The following is a 14535-nucleotide window of genomic DNA, read 5'->3' on the forward strand; positions in this document are numbered from 1 at the left end:
CTTGGGTAAGTCTCCCTCTGTGTCTGCACTCGCTGCTCTCTGGGCTGGATTATCCTAGTGGTAATGCATGCTTTCCCTCCCTTCTCCAGGCTGCTGTTTCCTCTGCTCTGCTCCTGGTCAGCTTGAGACTTTCCCTCTCCCTTCCTCTCTTCCCACCCCATTGTCATTCAGCTCTGGACAAGAGGCTGAGCAAGCCTTTCACCTGGGAATGCTCTCCTCCCCTCTCCAGCTCTTTGCACCAGCCAGCCTGTCACCTCACCTCTCTGCCACCACCCAAGTTAAAATCCAGCTGTGCAGGCTCTGGACTGGGGACAGGATCATACACCCACCTGGACTAGGTGGGGCTCTTGCACCATCAGCTTCTGGCTCAGAGCTTATTTTGGCTGTCCCTCTGCTGCCCTGGGGCTCAGTGGGGCTGTCCCAACCTAGCCTGCAGCTGGCCCTCTCCCCACTTTTGGGGAGAAGCGATGGCTAGGTAGGAATCTGGGATTGTCAGAGTCCCTGAATTTGGCGAGGGTAGGTCTGCTGGGGTCCTTGGATGAGGCCATGACTGGGGTGGGTATCTAACAGAACTCTTGCTTCCAGAGAGGAGAGTTCCAATGGCTGGCAGCGTGCAGAAGTGATCCGGCTAGAGCAGGATGTTTTCACGGCCCTGGCCGGGAGTGGCAAACTCTACGTCTACAAAACTGATGGCTTTTGGAGCCAGATCAAGTCAGCTGGGTAAGTGCTGGAGCTGGTGTAGCAAGAGCATCAAGTGATTTGTACCAGGGATGGGAGTATCAGTATCACGGCTGGGAGTGCAGGGTGCTCAGGCAGAACCATGGGGGTGGGTGGGTGGTGCTGATTTTGGATCCACCTCTCCCCTGGTAGTGCCAGAGTGACAATAACAATCTTCTGCTTTTCCTCCTCCAGCTCTGCTATCTATGCCAGCCGCCTTTACCTGAACCAGTACAGCAAAAGCCACCCAGAGAGACTGGCCCAGAACAAGCCTGGAGGCCCTATCATCCGAGGTACCATTCTGACACACTAACGCTTTTGGGGCTGCCTGGGGAGGCAGTGGGCCCTCCCTTCACCTGAGAGGCAGGTGCTCCTGTGGGCTGCCTCCCCTGAATCTACTGCCTTGCGTTGCAGGGAATGTGTACATCCACCCGACAGCCTCCATCGACAGCACTGCAGTGGTGAGCGCAGGCTGGGGGGGCCCTGGGGCAGGGATGTGCTCAGGGGTGCCGAGGGCATCGCTGTCCTTGTCCTCATCACCTGCCTCTGTCCTCACAGTTGGGCCCCAACGTCTCCATTGGGGAGGGTGTGACAGTGGGCGCTGGTGTGCGCGTGCGAGAGTCCATCGTCCTGCATGGCGCCTCACTCCATGTAAGTGGGGTTTGCCTGAGGGAGTAGGTGTCGACTGCCACCCTGTGCAGGGAGGCAGCAGCACCCTGCATTCCCCTTTCCTTCACCCCAGGATCACACCTGTGTCCTGAATACCATCGTGGGCTGGGACAGCACGATTGGGCGCTGGGCCCGGGTTGAAGGAACGCCCAGCGACCCCAACCCCAATGATCCCTATGCCAAGATTGACAGCGAGACCCTGTTCCGGGACGGGCGCCTCACGCCGTCCATTACAATCCTGGGTATGTTGCTGCTGTATGGCAGCACCCTGGGCCTGCCCACCGAGGCAGCTTCTCCCCTCCTGCTAAAGCCTTTGTGTTCCCCTCCCAGGCTGCAGCGTCACCATTCCGGCTGAGGTCGTTATTCTCAACTCCATTGTCCTTCCTCACAAGGAGCTGAGCCGAAGCTACAAAAACCAGATCATCCTGTGAGTCATGGGCAGCACCAGCCCCCTGCTCCCTGCTGTGCCCCACAACAAGAGCCTGCGCTGAGCCCTCACATCCTGGGAGGTTCTCAGCACCCCCAGAGGGGTAGGTGCAGGCCAGGAGCCCTGCAAGTGCCTGACTACTGCTCCAGACAGACATTAAAGCTGATGAGCATCAGCCTTGCATGCTGCTTCTCTTGCAGCCTAGGGACTAGCCCTGGGCCAGGGTGAAGGCTTTGGGGACAGTACGTGACCGTGGTAGAAGCCTGTGTGCATCTGCAGGGAGCACTTGCTGCCTGCAGTGTCTTGGGTCCAACTTTGTGTGTTTCTCCACCAAAGGGCACTACCAGCACCACCTTGCCACTCCTCACCAGGCTATCTCTGCACTATTTGCTGTCTGCAACTCCCTGGAAGGTCTTGGCCCATCTCTAAGACCTGGGAGATTTGAATGTGCCTGTCATGTGTAGGCAGCTTACCCACAAGAACAGATTGAGGCTCTTGATTTCAGCATGATTGCAGCAGCCTGAGCTGGGCTTCTGCCTAGTGCTGGGAAAACAGCAGTGCCAGGCTGTCCTCAGGGCACTGGCACACACATGAGGGGTGGGTCAGACTAGCGGCCTGCTGGCCCTGGAGGGAGCTGCAAGAACACCCCTTCCCCCAGTACCACCTCTGCCCCCTGGGCTCGGTGCGTGCCAGGAGAGCTGCCAGCCCTACCCAGCCTGCTCTTGTCAGGCTGAGACCTGTGCCTGCTGCCTAGGCAGGGCTCAGAGTGAAGGCAGCAAGCTCCTGCAAGCTCCTGCTACCCTGGTGGGCCACCATCCTCCTTCACACCAGCACGGCTGAAGCTTGGGGGGCTCACTGGATATCTTTCCTTGTCACTAGCCACATCCACTGGGCACCAGAGCAATCAACTTATGTGTGTGCAAGTGGCAGAGATTTAGCACCTCACTTTGCTTCAAAAACCTGATTTTATGGAAGGCAGTTTCCTCCTGAGCCTGGCATAGATTGTCTGCAGTAACCAATGCTGCCCTTGATCCTTTTACCTCCCTGGTTTTGAACTCTGTGCTAAAGCCCTGCACTCCACCAAGGGTCCCATCATGCCTCTCATTTTCAGCAAGGCACTGTATTAGGTATTCTCCATCCATCCAGTACCATCCCAGTTCAATGGATTTGGAGTAAATCCTTGCTCCTAGCCCTGTGCCTTCCTGTGCCAGTTCTCTTGTGGTCCTGGGCAGGGATTAGCTGTTCCCTAGCTTTAAGCACATTAAACTCTTTCAGTTTTGCCTCTGCCTTGGATGTGTTAATTTCCTTGCCCTCTGGTGTACACTCCTGTGCTGGAGAAAACTGAACCAAAGTACTTGCTTTCAGGGTTGCACATGAATTTTCCCTCATGTGCCCCATCTGGTCTGGCTTTTAATAGGGACAAAGGTTTATTGGCTGCTTGATGTGGCACAGGGGCCGTTCTTATCCCCGTTGTGTAATGCCTCTTTTCCCTAAATGCCCTCTGCACTGGTTGCCCCTTCTGCAGAGTTATCTGGGGAACAAGCCTTTCCTGGGACATTGCTATCACAGCATGATCCTGCTTCCCCCTCTCGGAGGGAAAGAGCTGTACATCCCAGCCCTGCTTGGGCCTTGTGCACCTCTAGCACTGCCTGAGCTGAAGGGGAGGAAGGAGTTAAAGAGGCCTCCACTGAGGTGCCAGGAAGTCTGGAAACACTTTAAGGTTGTCCTGCCCTTAGCAGTAACAGCTCCAATTACTTGAGGCCAACATCTGGGTTCAGAGAGGGGCCTCCCACATCCAGGACGTCAGAGCTGAAGAACAGGGCTTCAGCTCGGGTGGGAGGGGGCTCTGCCTGCCCTCCCAAAGCAGAGGTTCTGGGGAGCATTGCTCAGCTCTTGTCTGCTGCACAGCCAAGCTCCAGTGAGCCCCAGCCCGTGGCAGCAGCAGGGCAGGACAGACAGCAGCCACAGCCAGGTGTGTTTTGCTGCAAACATTTAATACAAACCTGATTCAAAGTACAAGCACTAGTGTAGTGTCCCTGCCACCACAGCTGGACAGAGCCAGCTCTGCTCCCCAGTCCCCAGGGAAGCAGAGCAGAGCTTTGAGCTCGGCACTGTCACCCCACAGGCAGCTGCCTGGTCCTGCAGTCTTTGCTCCTCCTCCAGTGCCAGCTCCCGTCCCGAGGGAGCCACTGCTGCAGGCTACACAGGAGAAGGGAAGAACCGGCCCACCTTCCTCGGGGTTGGCCCCTGCCTGCGTGGGGAGAGATGAGTCAGGGGTACAAAGCGAGCTCCCCTGGGCCCCCACCCACGCCCGACAGCACTCACGGGGGCCGGCTGGCCTTGCCCACGCAGCTCCTCAGGGTGCTGGGGAGGCAGCAGGCACCAGCTGGGCTCAGCTGGCCTAACTTGGGCTCCGGAGAGGCAGTGGGCTGGAAGAAGGGTTCTGCAGGACAGATTGGGGACAGCTATCTCATCCCAGCCATGAACAACCAGGACCCTTCAAGGAAGCCGAAGGCCATGGTGGGTGAGGGCTGGGGCTCCTCTGCTCACCACATTCGCCTCCCAGGGCTGGCATTGGCACCAGGTTCTCCTGCTCTGTCTCCACAAAGCCTCTCCAGAAGCTGGGTGGCAATGAAAGGAGTCGAGCCACCACCTGGGCAGAGAGAGGTGTAGGATGGGGACACTGGCAGTGCCCAGGGTACACCCCACACCTCAGGGACCCCTCACCTTGCACTGCCGAGGCGTGTCCTCCATGATGGCGAGCGGTGTGGGGTTGCCTGAGCTGTGTCCCACCAGCGTAGGGCCAAACACACGGGACAGGTTGAGCACATCCATCTTGCAGTCAGGGCTGTGTGAGACCCTGTGAGAGGGAACAGAGGATGTGAGCATGCTGCCCAGCCCAGGGGCTCCTCATCCACAGCTTCCCCGCTCTAGGGCGCAAAGCCTGGGTGAGGGGCAGAGAGATGGGGACATGGGGACAGACCCGTGCCAGGATGAGCCACGCACCTGAGCAGGTGCAGCATGAGGAAGGCCAGGGTATCCCTGTTGGCTGGGGGCAGCTTGCTTACCACATGGCGCAGGGCCGTGTCACCGGCAGCATCATCGGGGATGTCTGTGGCAGCGCCAGGGAGCAGTGTTAGGGCAGAAGCAGTCCCTTCCCCCTCCCTCACCGGCAACCCCTGCTCACCAGCAGCCCTCAGGAAGGCAGGATGGAGGCTGAAGGTGACCAATGGTTCCTTGAGTCCCCGCAGAAAATCCTTGAGCACCCCGCACACCACATGGATGTCAGTCACACTGCTGAGGGCAGGCAGTGCACCCCCAGCCCGCAGCAGCTTCCGCTTCCACTCCCGCACCAGCTGCTCCGCGCCTGGCACCCGGTACAGCCCTGTCTGGGGCACAGGAAAAAGGGCTCAGCCCCTGGGAACCAAAGCATCGCCACCTTCGCCGTCCTGGCCCCTACCTCTGTCAAGCCTCGTTTCTCCACCTCGGTCACACACTGCACCACCAGCGCGGGCACCAGGGGCGGCGTGGAGGGCGCGAAGTCAGCCAGCACACCCTGGGGAGAACAATGCCAACCTGCGCTGTGCCCGCCACCCAGCCCTGTAGCCGGGGTGGGCAGAGGCTCAGCATCCTAGGGCCAGTAGCCCTAAAGACTCGTGAGGACATGGAGAGGCCCCCCAGGCGCTGCCGTGCCCCCTCACCTCCCGGGGCCAGGCGTGCTGGTGAGGCCTGGGTATGCAGAGGCTGGGGCACTGCTCCTGACACTTGGTGTGCAGCAGCAGCTGGCACTGGCAGCACTTGATGGCAGTCTTCCCAAAGCGGATGCGGGAACCACAGACACCACACGGCTCAGGGCGGATCACCTGGAGAGAGGGAACAGGATCAGGGGCTCCCCTTCTTGCAGATACCCAGTAACACTCCTTTATCTTCTCCCAGCCAGGTCCCACTGTCTCCATCCATTCTCCTTGCAGGCAGAGCTAAGGGGTTGGGGAAGGAAGGACAGCCTTGCTCCCACCCCATAACTCTCTCCCTTGCCCATCTCCCCAGAGGAGAGAGAGGCTGGGTCCCGCACCGTTTTGGAGGTGAACTTGTGCTGGACTGGGGGGAGACTCCGTGGAGGTGAGAAGGGGACTGGTGCTGGCTGTCCCGCTGAGCTGCCCTCAGTGTGGCTCTCCTGCCCCACAGCATGGCAGCCCAGGTCTTCACTGGTGCCCCAAACTGTGGTCAGCTCTGCAGATGGAGGAGGCCGTGGAGGGAGACCTGAAAGGCAAGACACACCATCTCTATCTACCAGCTAGGATGTGAGGAGGCTTCCCACCTCTCAGGGAGTCTCTGCACAAGATAGTGGCATTTGGCATGTCCCCAGTACCTCCAGGGTGGGGACAAGCATCCCCCAACAGATCCCCTCCTTCCCCTGTGACAGCAGCACCTTGAGGCTGGTCCCATACCACCCATCAAACCCCTTCTCAGTCCTTCCTGTGACCTGCATGTGTGGAGACACGATGTCCCTGGCGAGAGCGGCGTTGAGGCACCAGAACAGCAGGCAGGAGGCTGTCAGCAGGGCCTGGGACCTCAGCAGGAGGGGGCATAGAGGGGACACTCATCTGTCAAAATGGAAGACCAATAAGATACGTGACTGCAGCCTCACAGTCCTCCAACATCTCCCACATGATCTTTGATCCACGTGATCCCCATCCCTGTGGTCCAGCACAGCCAGGAATGCTGTCCCCACCGGGACCAAGGTGATACAGGCTGAAGGACACAGGCACCCAGAGGAGACAGCTGAGCACTGTCCCCACAGCATCCAGAGGACTGAGGGCTGCAGCATTGCCTTCTGGGGCACTGGGAAAGCCATGCACCCCATCCCTGCCCAGGGCACGCCGGGGGTCTCTACTTACAGCATTATGGGGTACCACAGAAGAGCGGTGCCGCTTTGCCATCACCACAGGGCCAACCTGAGGGGCCAGGGACACACGCTGGAAGCAGAAGACAGCGTGAAGAGCAGGCAGAGACCCTCCCCTCCCTGACATTTACTCACTCCCCAGAGCACGCAAGCCAAGTGGCCTCAGCCCAACAAAAAGTCCCAGTCTCACCCTACTCCCCAAGCACTTCCTGCCCCACACCAAGCATCCCGGGGACTGAGGCTTCCCCACCAGGTGAAAGCCAGCCCTGGGGCTGGGGGAAGCCAGGTCAGGCCTGCAATGCAGAGGTGCAAGCAGAACGGGGTGCGGGATGCCCGCACATGGTGATGAATTATTGAGGAGCCCAGCTGGGCTATGGTGGAGCGTAATGGAGTTTCTATTGATCGTGGGAGGTTTGCCGAGAGACGATGCTCCCAGCACAGCATCAATAAATTAAATTCCCTGCCAGGCTCCTTGCAGCCTCCTGTACTGGGATGGAGAAGTATCTGGGTGTCCTCACCTTGCATGGCACAGGGCCAGCACCCCAGCCTAGGATGCACACTGGGACCTGGGTGGGCAGAGGGATCCAAAGGGCACATTGAAGGAGTGTGATCAGAGCTGGGGGATCCTCACTCACACAGAGGCACAGACAACACCTCAACACCAGCCCCCAAAACTGCCACATCCCAGCATTTCCTCATACCTGCCTGTCCGGAGCTTTGCGCTTCAGGGTCTGCACCACCGTCATCTCAACATCCTGAAAGGCAGCAGGGAGTCTGGGGCTGCACCAGGCCAGGGGCATCCCCAGCATTCATCTCCAGCTCTGATAGCAGCCCACCCCTAACCATGGATATACAAAGGGGCTGTGCCACTGCAGAAGTGGGGCAAAACGACCCCCTCACTATTGGGGCAAACCCTGAGACTTACAGCCAAACACTTCTTACCACATCATCCTCAGTGCGGTCATAGCTGATATCCGAGTGGGACAGGAGGGACTGGCACGACTCGTCCACTGCAGATGACCTGCAGAGTGAGCTCAGCTGGAGCAATTCCCTCCTCAGCCAGCACCTACTCCTGGGAGCCCACAGCTGATGCCTCTGCAGAGCCCAGGCACCTCCTTGCCCAGCCAGCCCCTCAAGCCCAGCAGTAATGAGGGGGAGAGGGGCACAGCCGACCCCAGGGCTGCCCGAGGGGCTGGGGTGAGGACTGCCACCCCTGCTCACCTCCTGATGGGTGCCAAGGCTGCCCCAAGGCGCCGGCCAGCCAGGGCACTGAGAACAGAGCACTGCTCCCTGCTCAGTGCCTCGTTGCCCCATGGTTCCCGCATCAGCAGCTCAAAGACCAGCTGAAGTTTTCGCTCCTGCAGGTGAAACAGGGTGGTGGTGGTGAGCAGGCTGAGGGCCCCGCAGCCAGCCCCGCAGGGTACCCCTGCAGCCAGCCCCCTGACCTGCTTCTCCAGCTCAGCCTCCGCCCGGTGCCGCTTCTTCATCTCCACCTCCACTTGGTTTCGGGCGTGCTTGAGCTTCACCTCCAGCGCTGCCCGCTCGGCCTCCACACGGGCCAGCTGCTCGCGGGCACGACGCCCGTCCTGCTCCAGCCGGCAGCATCTCTGGCGCGTCGCCTCAAAGCTCCGAGCGATCCGGATGTAGTCTGGGGACAACAGCAGTGGGTGGTCAGCCGGGACGGGGGACCAGCCCGCAGCTTCCCCAGACCACGCCGGCGGCAGAGACGAGGGTGCCCCGGGCCGAAGGGTTACACACACCCACCTTCCTCCACGCTGCCGCCGAGCTCCAGGAGCTGCAGCCCCTGCTCCAGCCGGGCCAGGAGCCGCCCGCAACGCTGCCGCAGCATCCCGCCGCCCGGGACGGGACGGGGCCGGGCCGGGCCCCCGCAGCCAGGCACCCCCTTTCCACGTATCCACCCGCAGCTCCTGCCCCACGCTTTCCTCCGACCGCCGGGATACTCCGTGGGGCCTCGGGACGGCGGGGGCGAGGGCCCCTCCCGGCCGGCCTATGTGGGCCGGGGGCCGGGGTGGAGCCCGTCCCGGCCCCGCCTCCGCCTCCCGCCGCCACCGGGCTCCGACCCGCCGCCCCGGGGGCTGCCGGCGCGGGGCAGCATTCCCGGGATCTTAGGGCGTGGGATAGCCCGGGGTGCAGGTGGCAGCTCTGGCTGCAGGGTTGCGGAGCGGGGTGAGGGCTGCCTTTGGGGGCGGGGGATGCCCAGGCACTGGGTGTACCCGATGAGAGCACTTAAGGGGTGCAGGGGCAGTGGGCGCGGGCTGCTCGGGGCCTGCATCGGGGGGGGCATCGGGGGGACCAGCGGGCGTGGGAGGCGCTGGGGGTACAGGGATGCTGGAGGGGGCACCACTTTCCCACGCCCGCATCCCGGGAGCGGCGCGGGCATGGCCGGAGGAGCCGATGTCCTTGTCCGCCGTCCCCCAGCGCCGTGTCCCGCACACCGAGCGGCGGACGGGGGCGGCGGGGATCCCCCGCGCCGGGTCTCCCGGCCCGGTCCTTGTCCTGCAGATGGAGCCACCTCCCCGCCGCAAAGCCCCGTCGCTGCGCGCGTTGCCCGTACTCTGCCCCCGGGTCCCTTGCCCGGGGGTGCCCAGGGCTGTCCCCGGCCCCGTGCCCCTTCCCTGCCGCAGCCCCCGGGCCCTGGCGGCCCTGCTTTGTCGCAGGAGGGTCGGGGCAGGGTGCGGGGGGCGCCGGTGAAAGGCCGCTCCCCCTCCCCGGTGCCTGTCCCGACCTGCTACAAATACCGGGAATAGCTGGCGGCAGGGCTGGGCGTGCAAGTCCCTGTGCACACAGACACAGACACACAGACACGCACAAATACATATGAACGGCTCACAGAATCCTCGCGGGCCTTCACACCTCCCCGGCTGACACTGACCTGGAGAAGAGGTTTTGCACCCTGTGAACACCCATCACCAGGTCCATCCCAACAACTGGGTGACTCTTGGGAGTGGCTGTAGGCTCAACAGGCTCCTCTCTCTGCCAGTCCCTCAATGAGAGCCTAAATAGTGACAAGAAGGGGGTATGGGAGAGTACTATTAGATGCCAGGGATGTGTCTCAGGTACTCGGTGAGAAAATAGCTGGGATCTGTAAAATAACTATAGGGCTCGTGTCACTCCAAGGGCTGAAGCCAATCAGCATTTGTGACCGAGGTTGTGTGGTACTGGGGACATTGGCCAGGATACAGCCGGATGGGTGCTGTTGCCTGGGCCCCAGACAGTGCCAAGGCACAGTCCCCTCCTGGGACAGAGACCACTGGGGGCTGTGACAGGCTGGGAGCACCCTGGCAAGGCTTTGCTCCATCCTGTGCCAGACCATGGGGAACAGAGGGTGCTTCTCAGCAAAGCTCCTTCCTCCCAAGGTTGAATATGAGTCAGGTTTTGGAGCGACTTTAATTACTACTGGATCGATAGGCTCAGCATGGCCGAGCAAAATCCAATTGCAGCCCCGGGGCCTGCCTGCTCAGCCCTTCCTGCCCACTCAGCCCTCCCTGCCTGCCTCTGGGGAGCCATCTGCTCCCACTCTGTGGATGCTCCTCAATCCCACTGGCCCAGCACCAAGCCATGGGGGTTAAGACCCCATCCTGCATATGGAGCCAGCACCTGACCTGCTCAGCCCTAGCAAGGGACATGCATTCCTGGAGCAGGGCAGCAGATGGAGATGCCCCAGCCTTGCCAGTGCTGCCCATGGGAACACACACACACCCCCGAACCCTTCTCCATATTGAATGCATAGAGCAGGTCTGTGGTCCTGGACCCACCTTGCACCGGGGAGCAAGCCTGGGAACCCCCAGCAGGGCAGAGTGGCCTTGGCAACATGCAGGCATCCTCTCTTATGCCCAGGGATGGGTGGAGGGCACTTGCCACCCATCCTGTGTCCCCGTCACTGCTTGCTACCCCCTCCTAAGCCACCCTGGCTTGGCCAGGTACTGCATAAATAGCTGTTTGTGTCTCCACTCGGCCCCTGCGTGGGAAATAATATCGGCTGATGGAACATAATGCCCTGCTTCACATGTTCAATTTTATCATTTTCCGAGGCAGGCAATCTTCGTTTAAAGCTGAATGGGTTGGGGAATGTTAATGAAGCGCCGGCGCTGCTCTGCACCGCACTTTATCTCTTCGAGAATAATTTGGGTGAGCTCGGAAATAGAGTTCCCAGTCCCAATTCAAGTGGCGGCAGCACCGCATGCCGATAAAAGTGTAATTCCTGGCCAGCGCGTGGCCCTGAATACATGACAATTTAACTCTTGGGGCCCCACTGGGATGTGCTGCCTGCAGCTGCCTGCTGCCTGCTTTGGGCCCCTCTGCCCTGCTGCCCAGCACAGCATGGGTGCTCAGCCCAGGCAGGATGCGGTCTGTGGCTGCCACTCAGCCCAGCCACAGAGCAAAGTGTGCAGACCAGGGAAGAGAGATAAGAGGGCTGGAGCTGAGCTGGAAGAAATCAGTCTCCCTGGACAGGCAGGACCCCACAGGCAGATCCACAGGGTGCTCTGGGACTGGGGCTCTCTCTGCTGGGAGAGGGATGCCCAGGCCCTGAGAGAGAGGGATAATGAGAGGGAAGGAGAGAGGGGCTGGGTTGGGGATCAGGCAGGAGGGAGAGACGTCCAAGGGAGCATCACATCCAGACAGACTGGCAGAGCCAGGTGGGTGCTCATGGGCCAAGGGCACATGGCTGAGTGAAGGACTCCCCCAGGAGTCCCCCTAGGCCCTGGTGATTATTGAGAGGAGCAAAGATAACTTGCAGGAGGTGTTTGCTGGTCCTGGAAGGAGAAATTCAGGTTAGCAGGAGCAAGCAGTCTTGGCCACAAAGAGAAAGCCTTGTGTGGTCTGCCTGGTCTTTCTCTAAACCCAGCCATGGTGCGTCTCCAGCTCTCTCCAGCTGTGCTCTGGCAGCAGGTTCCTGCATAAGATGATCCTCGGGTCCTGCCTGAACTTCACTGTCCTGGACCCAGCTCCTGCAGCCATCAGATGGAGTGGGTGGGTGTTTCCAGGGCAGCACAGTACCCTCAGAGCAATGGTGCCTCATATCCTCAGCCACCTCACCCTGAAGACACAGTGAAGGCGGTGTCTTGGCCCAGCGAGGGGTCAGCAGGGCCTCTTGGGCTCGACTCTGGACCCCCTTTGGTGGGGCAGTAACAGACCCTTCCCCTGGGAATGAATGGGGCGGGCAGGTTTCCAGCACCGTTAATCAGGGCTGCAAGAGCCAGGATTAATGTGCACTCCAAGGCTCTCCAGTCCCAGCTGTGATCCAGCCCTCTGCTCTCAGCCAGAGCCGCCTCCACGCGCTGAATTATCAGCCTGAGTAATTAAGTGGAGAGCTTTGTTTTAATGCAGACATCTGATGCCTTCGCACCGAGGAGCACAACAACTGTCGCGGGTGTTTATGCTCCGTGCAACACATCTGGCTCACAGGGAGAAAATCCATCTCCACCGCTGGGCGAGATTAAAGGGAACGCAGCTCGGCTGTGGAGAAAGGGAAGCACAGCTCTGCAGCCAGCATGGTGGGCAGGACCCAGCCCCCTGTATCATCCCACCGGGTCCTTGCACCCCGCTGGCAGGAGGCTCTGGATCAGGGCTGCCCGGCAAAGCATGCGTCGCCTCTGCGCCTCGGCACGCAAGGCAGCACAACGCACTGCGAGATGAGGGATAATTACAGGCTTGGAGATAAATGGAAATAGGGCAAAACAGAACATGGGTTTATCGGAAGTAGATGGTGCCTGGCTCACCTGATACCTGCTCCTGATAAGAGAGCTGGCTGTTGGAGGAGGAGGAATGCAGAGCTAAAAGCAGCCACTGTGCCATGCAGAAAATTATTGCTTTGCACAGATTAGGGGATTAGCACCAGTGCAAGGAGCTGGAAAGAGGCCGGTGTGGGAAGAAGCCAGGCTGTAGAGAGAGAGGAGATAGCATGCAGGGGAGCGGATCCTGCTGGGACCACTGTGGATTCGCCTCATTTAATAACTTATTCTGTTGCCCCAAAAATGGGGGCTGTGAGGAAATCTGCTGAAGCTGCACAAACACAGATCTCCTCTCTCTGCTTGGCCCCTGAATCACTGTGCTTTTTCATCACACCCACTTGAGGTGTCTGACTAGCCTCATGGATTTAGTGCTTTTCCTATGGGGCAGCTTGGCTGGCCTGACACCGGGGTGAGTTGTGCTGTCATGAGCCCCTTCTCCATGAGCTTACCCCAGCATCTCCTGATGCCCAACACTTTGTGAGTGCTACCAGCAGAAGCATTCCCTCACTTGCTGCCCCGTGGCAGGGCTTTTTCCATCAGAGAGCTTGCCATCGCCTCCCATAGTCAGTGAGGGGAAAGAAGACTCCAGCTGGGAGTGTAACTGCTGCATGTGGTGCTCCCGGTGTGAGCATCAAAGGAACCCCATTGAGAAAAAATGTTTTAAAGAAGAAAAGCTCCAGGTGGTTTCCAGCAAAAAACATGCTCTGGACTGCTCCCCCACTGAGAAAAACATGTCAAAATTTGGCAGGAGACCTCTGACCCTGATGTAGTCGAGAAGCAAATGCCGTTGTGGTTGAATGAAGCTGCCTTGCCGAGGCTCATCTTGCTCCCCGTGGTGTTGAGCAGTCGGGGCTGGTGCAGCTCTGCTCCCCAGGAGGGCTGCCAGTTGGGACCGTGTGCTGGAATACGCTGTGCCTGGACATGCAGATACTCGAGGGGCTTTGGCAAAATCTGGCAACAAAAACAGAGCAGGGGGTGTTTGAAGGAGCGGCACAAAATCATCTGACTCTCTGGGAGCCTGGGGTAATTTGAGGCTGGGAAATGTGAGCTGAAGCAGCAGGGGCCACATAGCCACCTCAGGGCAAGCAGGCTGATTTATTGCCTGCATGAGCCAAAACTGCAGTCCATGCTGGGGGGAGAGGCAGGACCAGATCCCCCGCCTAGAGAGGCTCATTGCAGAACAGCAGAAATGCCACGCATAGTAGAGACATGGGAACAGCTTGAGACATCCCATCCAGTCATGCCTGGCTGGGCATGACTGCTACCCACGCTCAGTGCCTCCTCCCAGCCAGAGCTCTGCAAGCAGAGCCCATGGCAGGGGCAGACGAGCCCTGAAGCAGCCTCAGGCATGGGGAGATGGTGGCCCCAAACAAGTGCAATGGGGGCACTGTGCTGGCAATGGGCACTGTCCCGGCTATGGGCACTGTCCCTTAGGGATGTATCCAGATTATGCAGATGCAACACTGGCGCTCTTGTCACAGTCACCCCGGGAGGCAGAGCATGGAGCAGAAGCTGCAGCACATTCACCTGGGTGGGAGAAGAGAGGCTGCCCTGCTGGCACTGCAATCACTGGTGGCACAGGATGCCATCATGCTTCCCTTGTGCCCAGGGCCACCCCATCTCCTTCGCCTCCTCAGCTGCTCCCAGCCCAAGTGGGGAATGGCTGTCCCCACCAATTGGAATTAGTTCCCTGAGATGCTATATCAAATGCTTCAATAAAAGCCTGATATTTCATACCTCTTGTCTCTTCACTATCAATTTATTTAGCAATTTTACCCAAAAAAAATGCTATGAAGATGGACTGGGTAGATTTATTCTGTGTGAGCTCCAAGCATATCTTTATTGCTCCCTGTTCCCTTGCCCTCGAGGTCCTCAACAGCATTTTTCTCTTAATATTTGCTCTATTATGATACCAGGGATGAAGCTCTGTTGATGGGCAGTAATTGCCTGAACTGCCCTGCCTTCCCGTGATGAAGATTGGTACCTTACCAGCAGCTGCCTCCCTGCTCTCCTGTCCTTCATCACAACATTATTGACTAGGAAAGTTCATTAATGAGACTCCTAAT

At 59.4% G+C, this 14535-nt stretch overlaps 2 protein-coding genes across 3 annotated transcripts; one reads left to right on the forward strand and one right to left on the reverse strand.

Annotated features, from left to right (window-relative positions):
- The first annotated feature begins 467 nt into the window (after nucleotides 1-467).
- GMPPA (GDP-mannose pyrophosphorylase A) lies at nucleotides 468-3093 on the forward strand. Its single transcript, XM_038143314.1, has 7 exons — nucleotides 468-475; nucleotides 586-720; nucleotides 913-1010; nucleotides 1132-1178; nucleotides 1276-1368; nucleotides 1460-1628; nucleotides 1717-3093. Exons 1-7 carry the CDS (start codon nucleotides 468-470, stop codon nucleotides 1815-1817), a joined length of 651 nt encoding a protein of 216 aa, XP_037999242.1. The 3' UTR covers nucleotides 1818-3093.
- A 132-nt stretch (nucleotides 3094-3225) lies between these two features.
- LOC119703582 (rac GTPase-activating protein 1-like) lies at nucleotides 3226-8878 on the reverse strand. Of its 2 annotated transcripts, XM_038143670.1 has the most exons (16): nucleotides 8481-8878; nucleotides 8162-8364; nucleotides 7938-8074; nucleotides 7659-7737; nucleotides 7418-7471; nucleotides 6712-6789; nucleotides 6297-6417; nucleotides 5886-6073; nucleotides 5515-5676; nucleotides 5274-5369; nucleotides 5001-5202; nucleotides 4820-4925; nucleotides 4541-4673; nucleotides 4364-4466; nucleotides 4139-4256; nucleotides 3226-4064 (listed from the first exon to the last, which is right to left on the reverse strand). In XM_038143670.1, the coding sequence occupies exons 1-16, from the start codon at nucleotides 8563-8565 to the stop codon at nucleotides 4013-4015; spliced, it is 1917 nt and encodes a 638-aa protein (XP_037999598.1). In that variant the 5' UTR covers nucleotides 8566-8878; the 3' UTR covers nucleotides 3226-4012. The 2 variants fall into 2 exon arrangements, with proteins under 2 accessions (XP_037999598.1, XP_037999597.1); XM_038143669.1 differs by having other exon boundaries at nucleotides 4820-5202.
- Nucleotides 8879-14535: the final 5657 nt, after the last annotated feature.

Source organism: Motacilla alba, chromosome 7 (genome assembly GCF_015832195.1).
Source record: "Motacilla alba alba isolate MOTALB_02 chromosome 7, Motacilla_alba_V1.0_pri, whole genome shotgun sequence".
NCBI classification, from domain to species: Eukaryota; Metazoa; Chordata; class Aves; order Passeriformes; family Motacillidae; genus Motacilla; species Motacilla alba.

Coding starts and splice junctions, on each gene's coding strand:
- GMPPA (XM_038143314.1), top strand. Junction 1,011..1,131: donor TGGAGGCCCTATCATCCGAG/GTACCATTCTGA, acceptor CTTGCGTTGCAG/GGAATGTGTACATCCACCCG. Junction 1,629..1,716: donor GCCGTCCATTACAATCCTGG/GTATGTTGCTGC, acceptor TTCCCCTCCCAG/GCTGCAGCGTCACCATTCCG.
- LOC119703582 (XM_038143669.1), bottom strand. CDS start 8,565: ATGCTGCGGCAGCGTTGCGGGCGGCTCCTGGCCCGGCTGGAGCAGGGG. Junction 4,467..4,540: donor ACACGCCTCGGCAGTGCAAG/GTGAGGGGTCCC, acceptor CTCTCTGCCCAG/GTGGTGGCTCGACTCCTTTC. Junction 4,257..4,363: donor AGCCCTGGGAGGCGAATGTG/GTGAGCAGAGGA, acceptor TCTGTCCTGCAG/AACCCTTCTTCCAGCCCACT.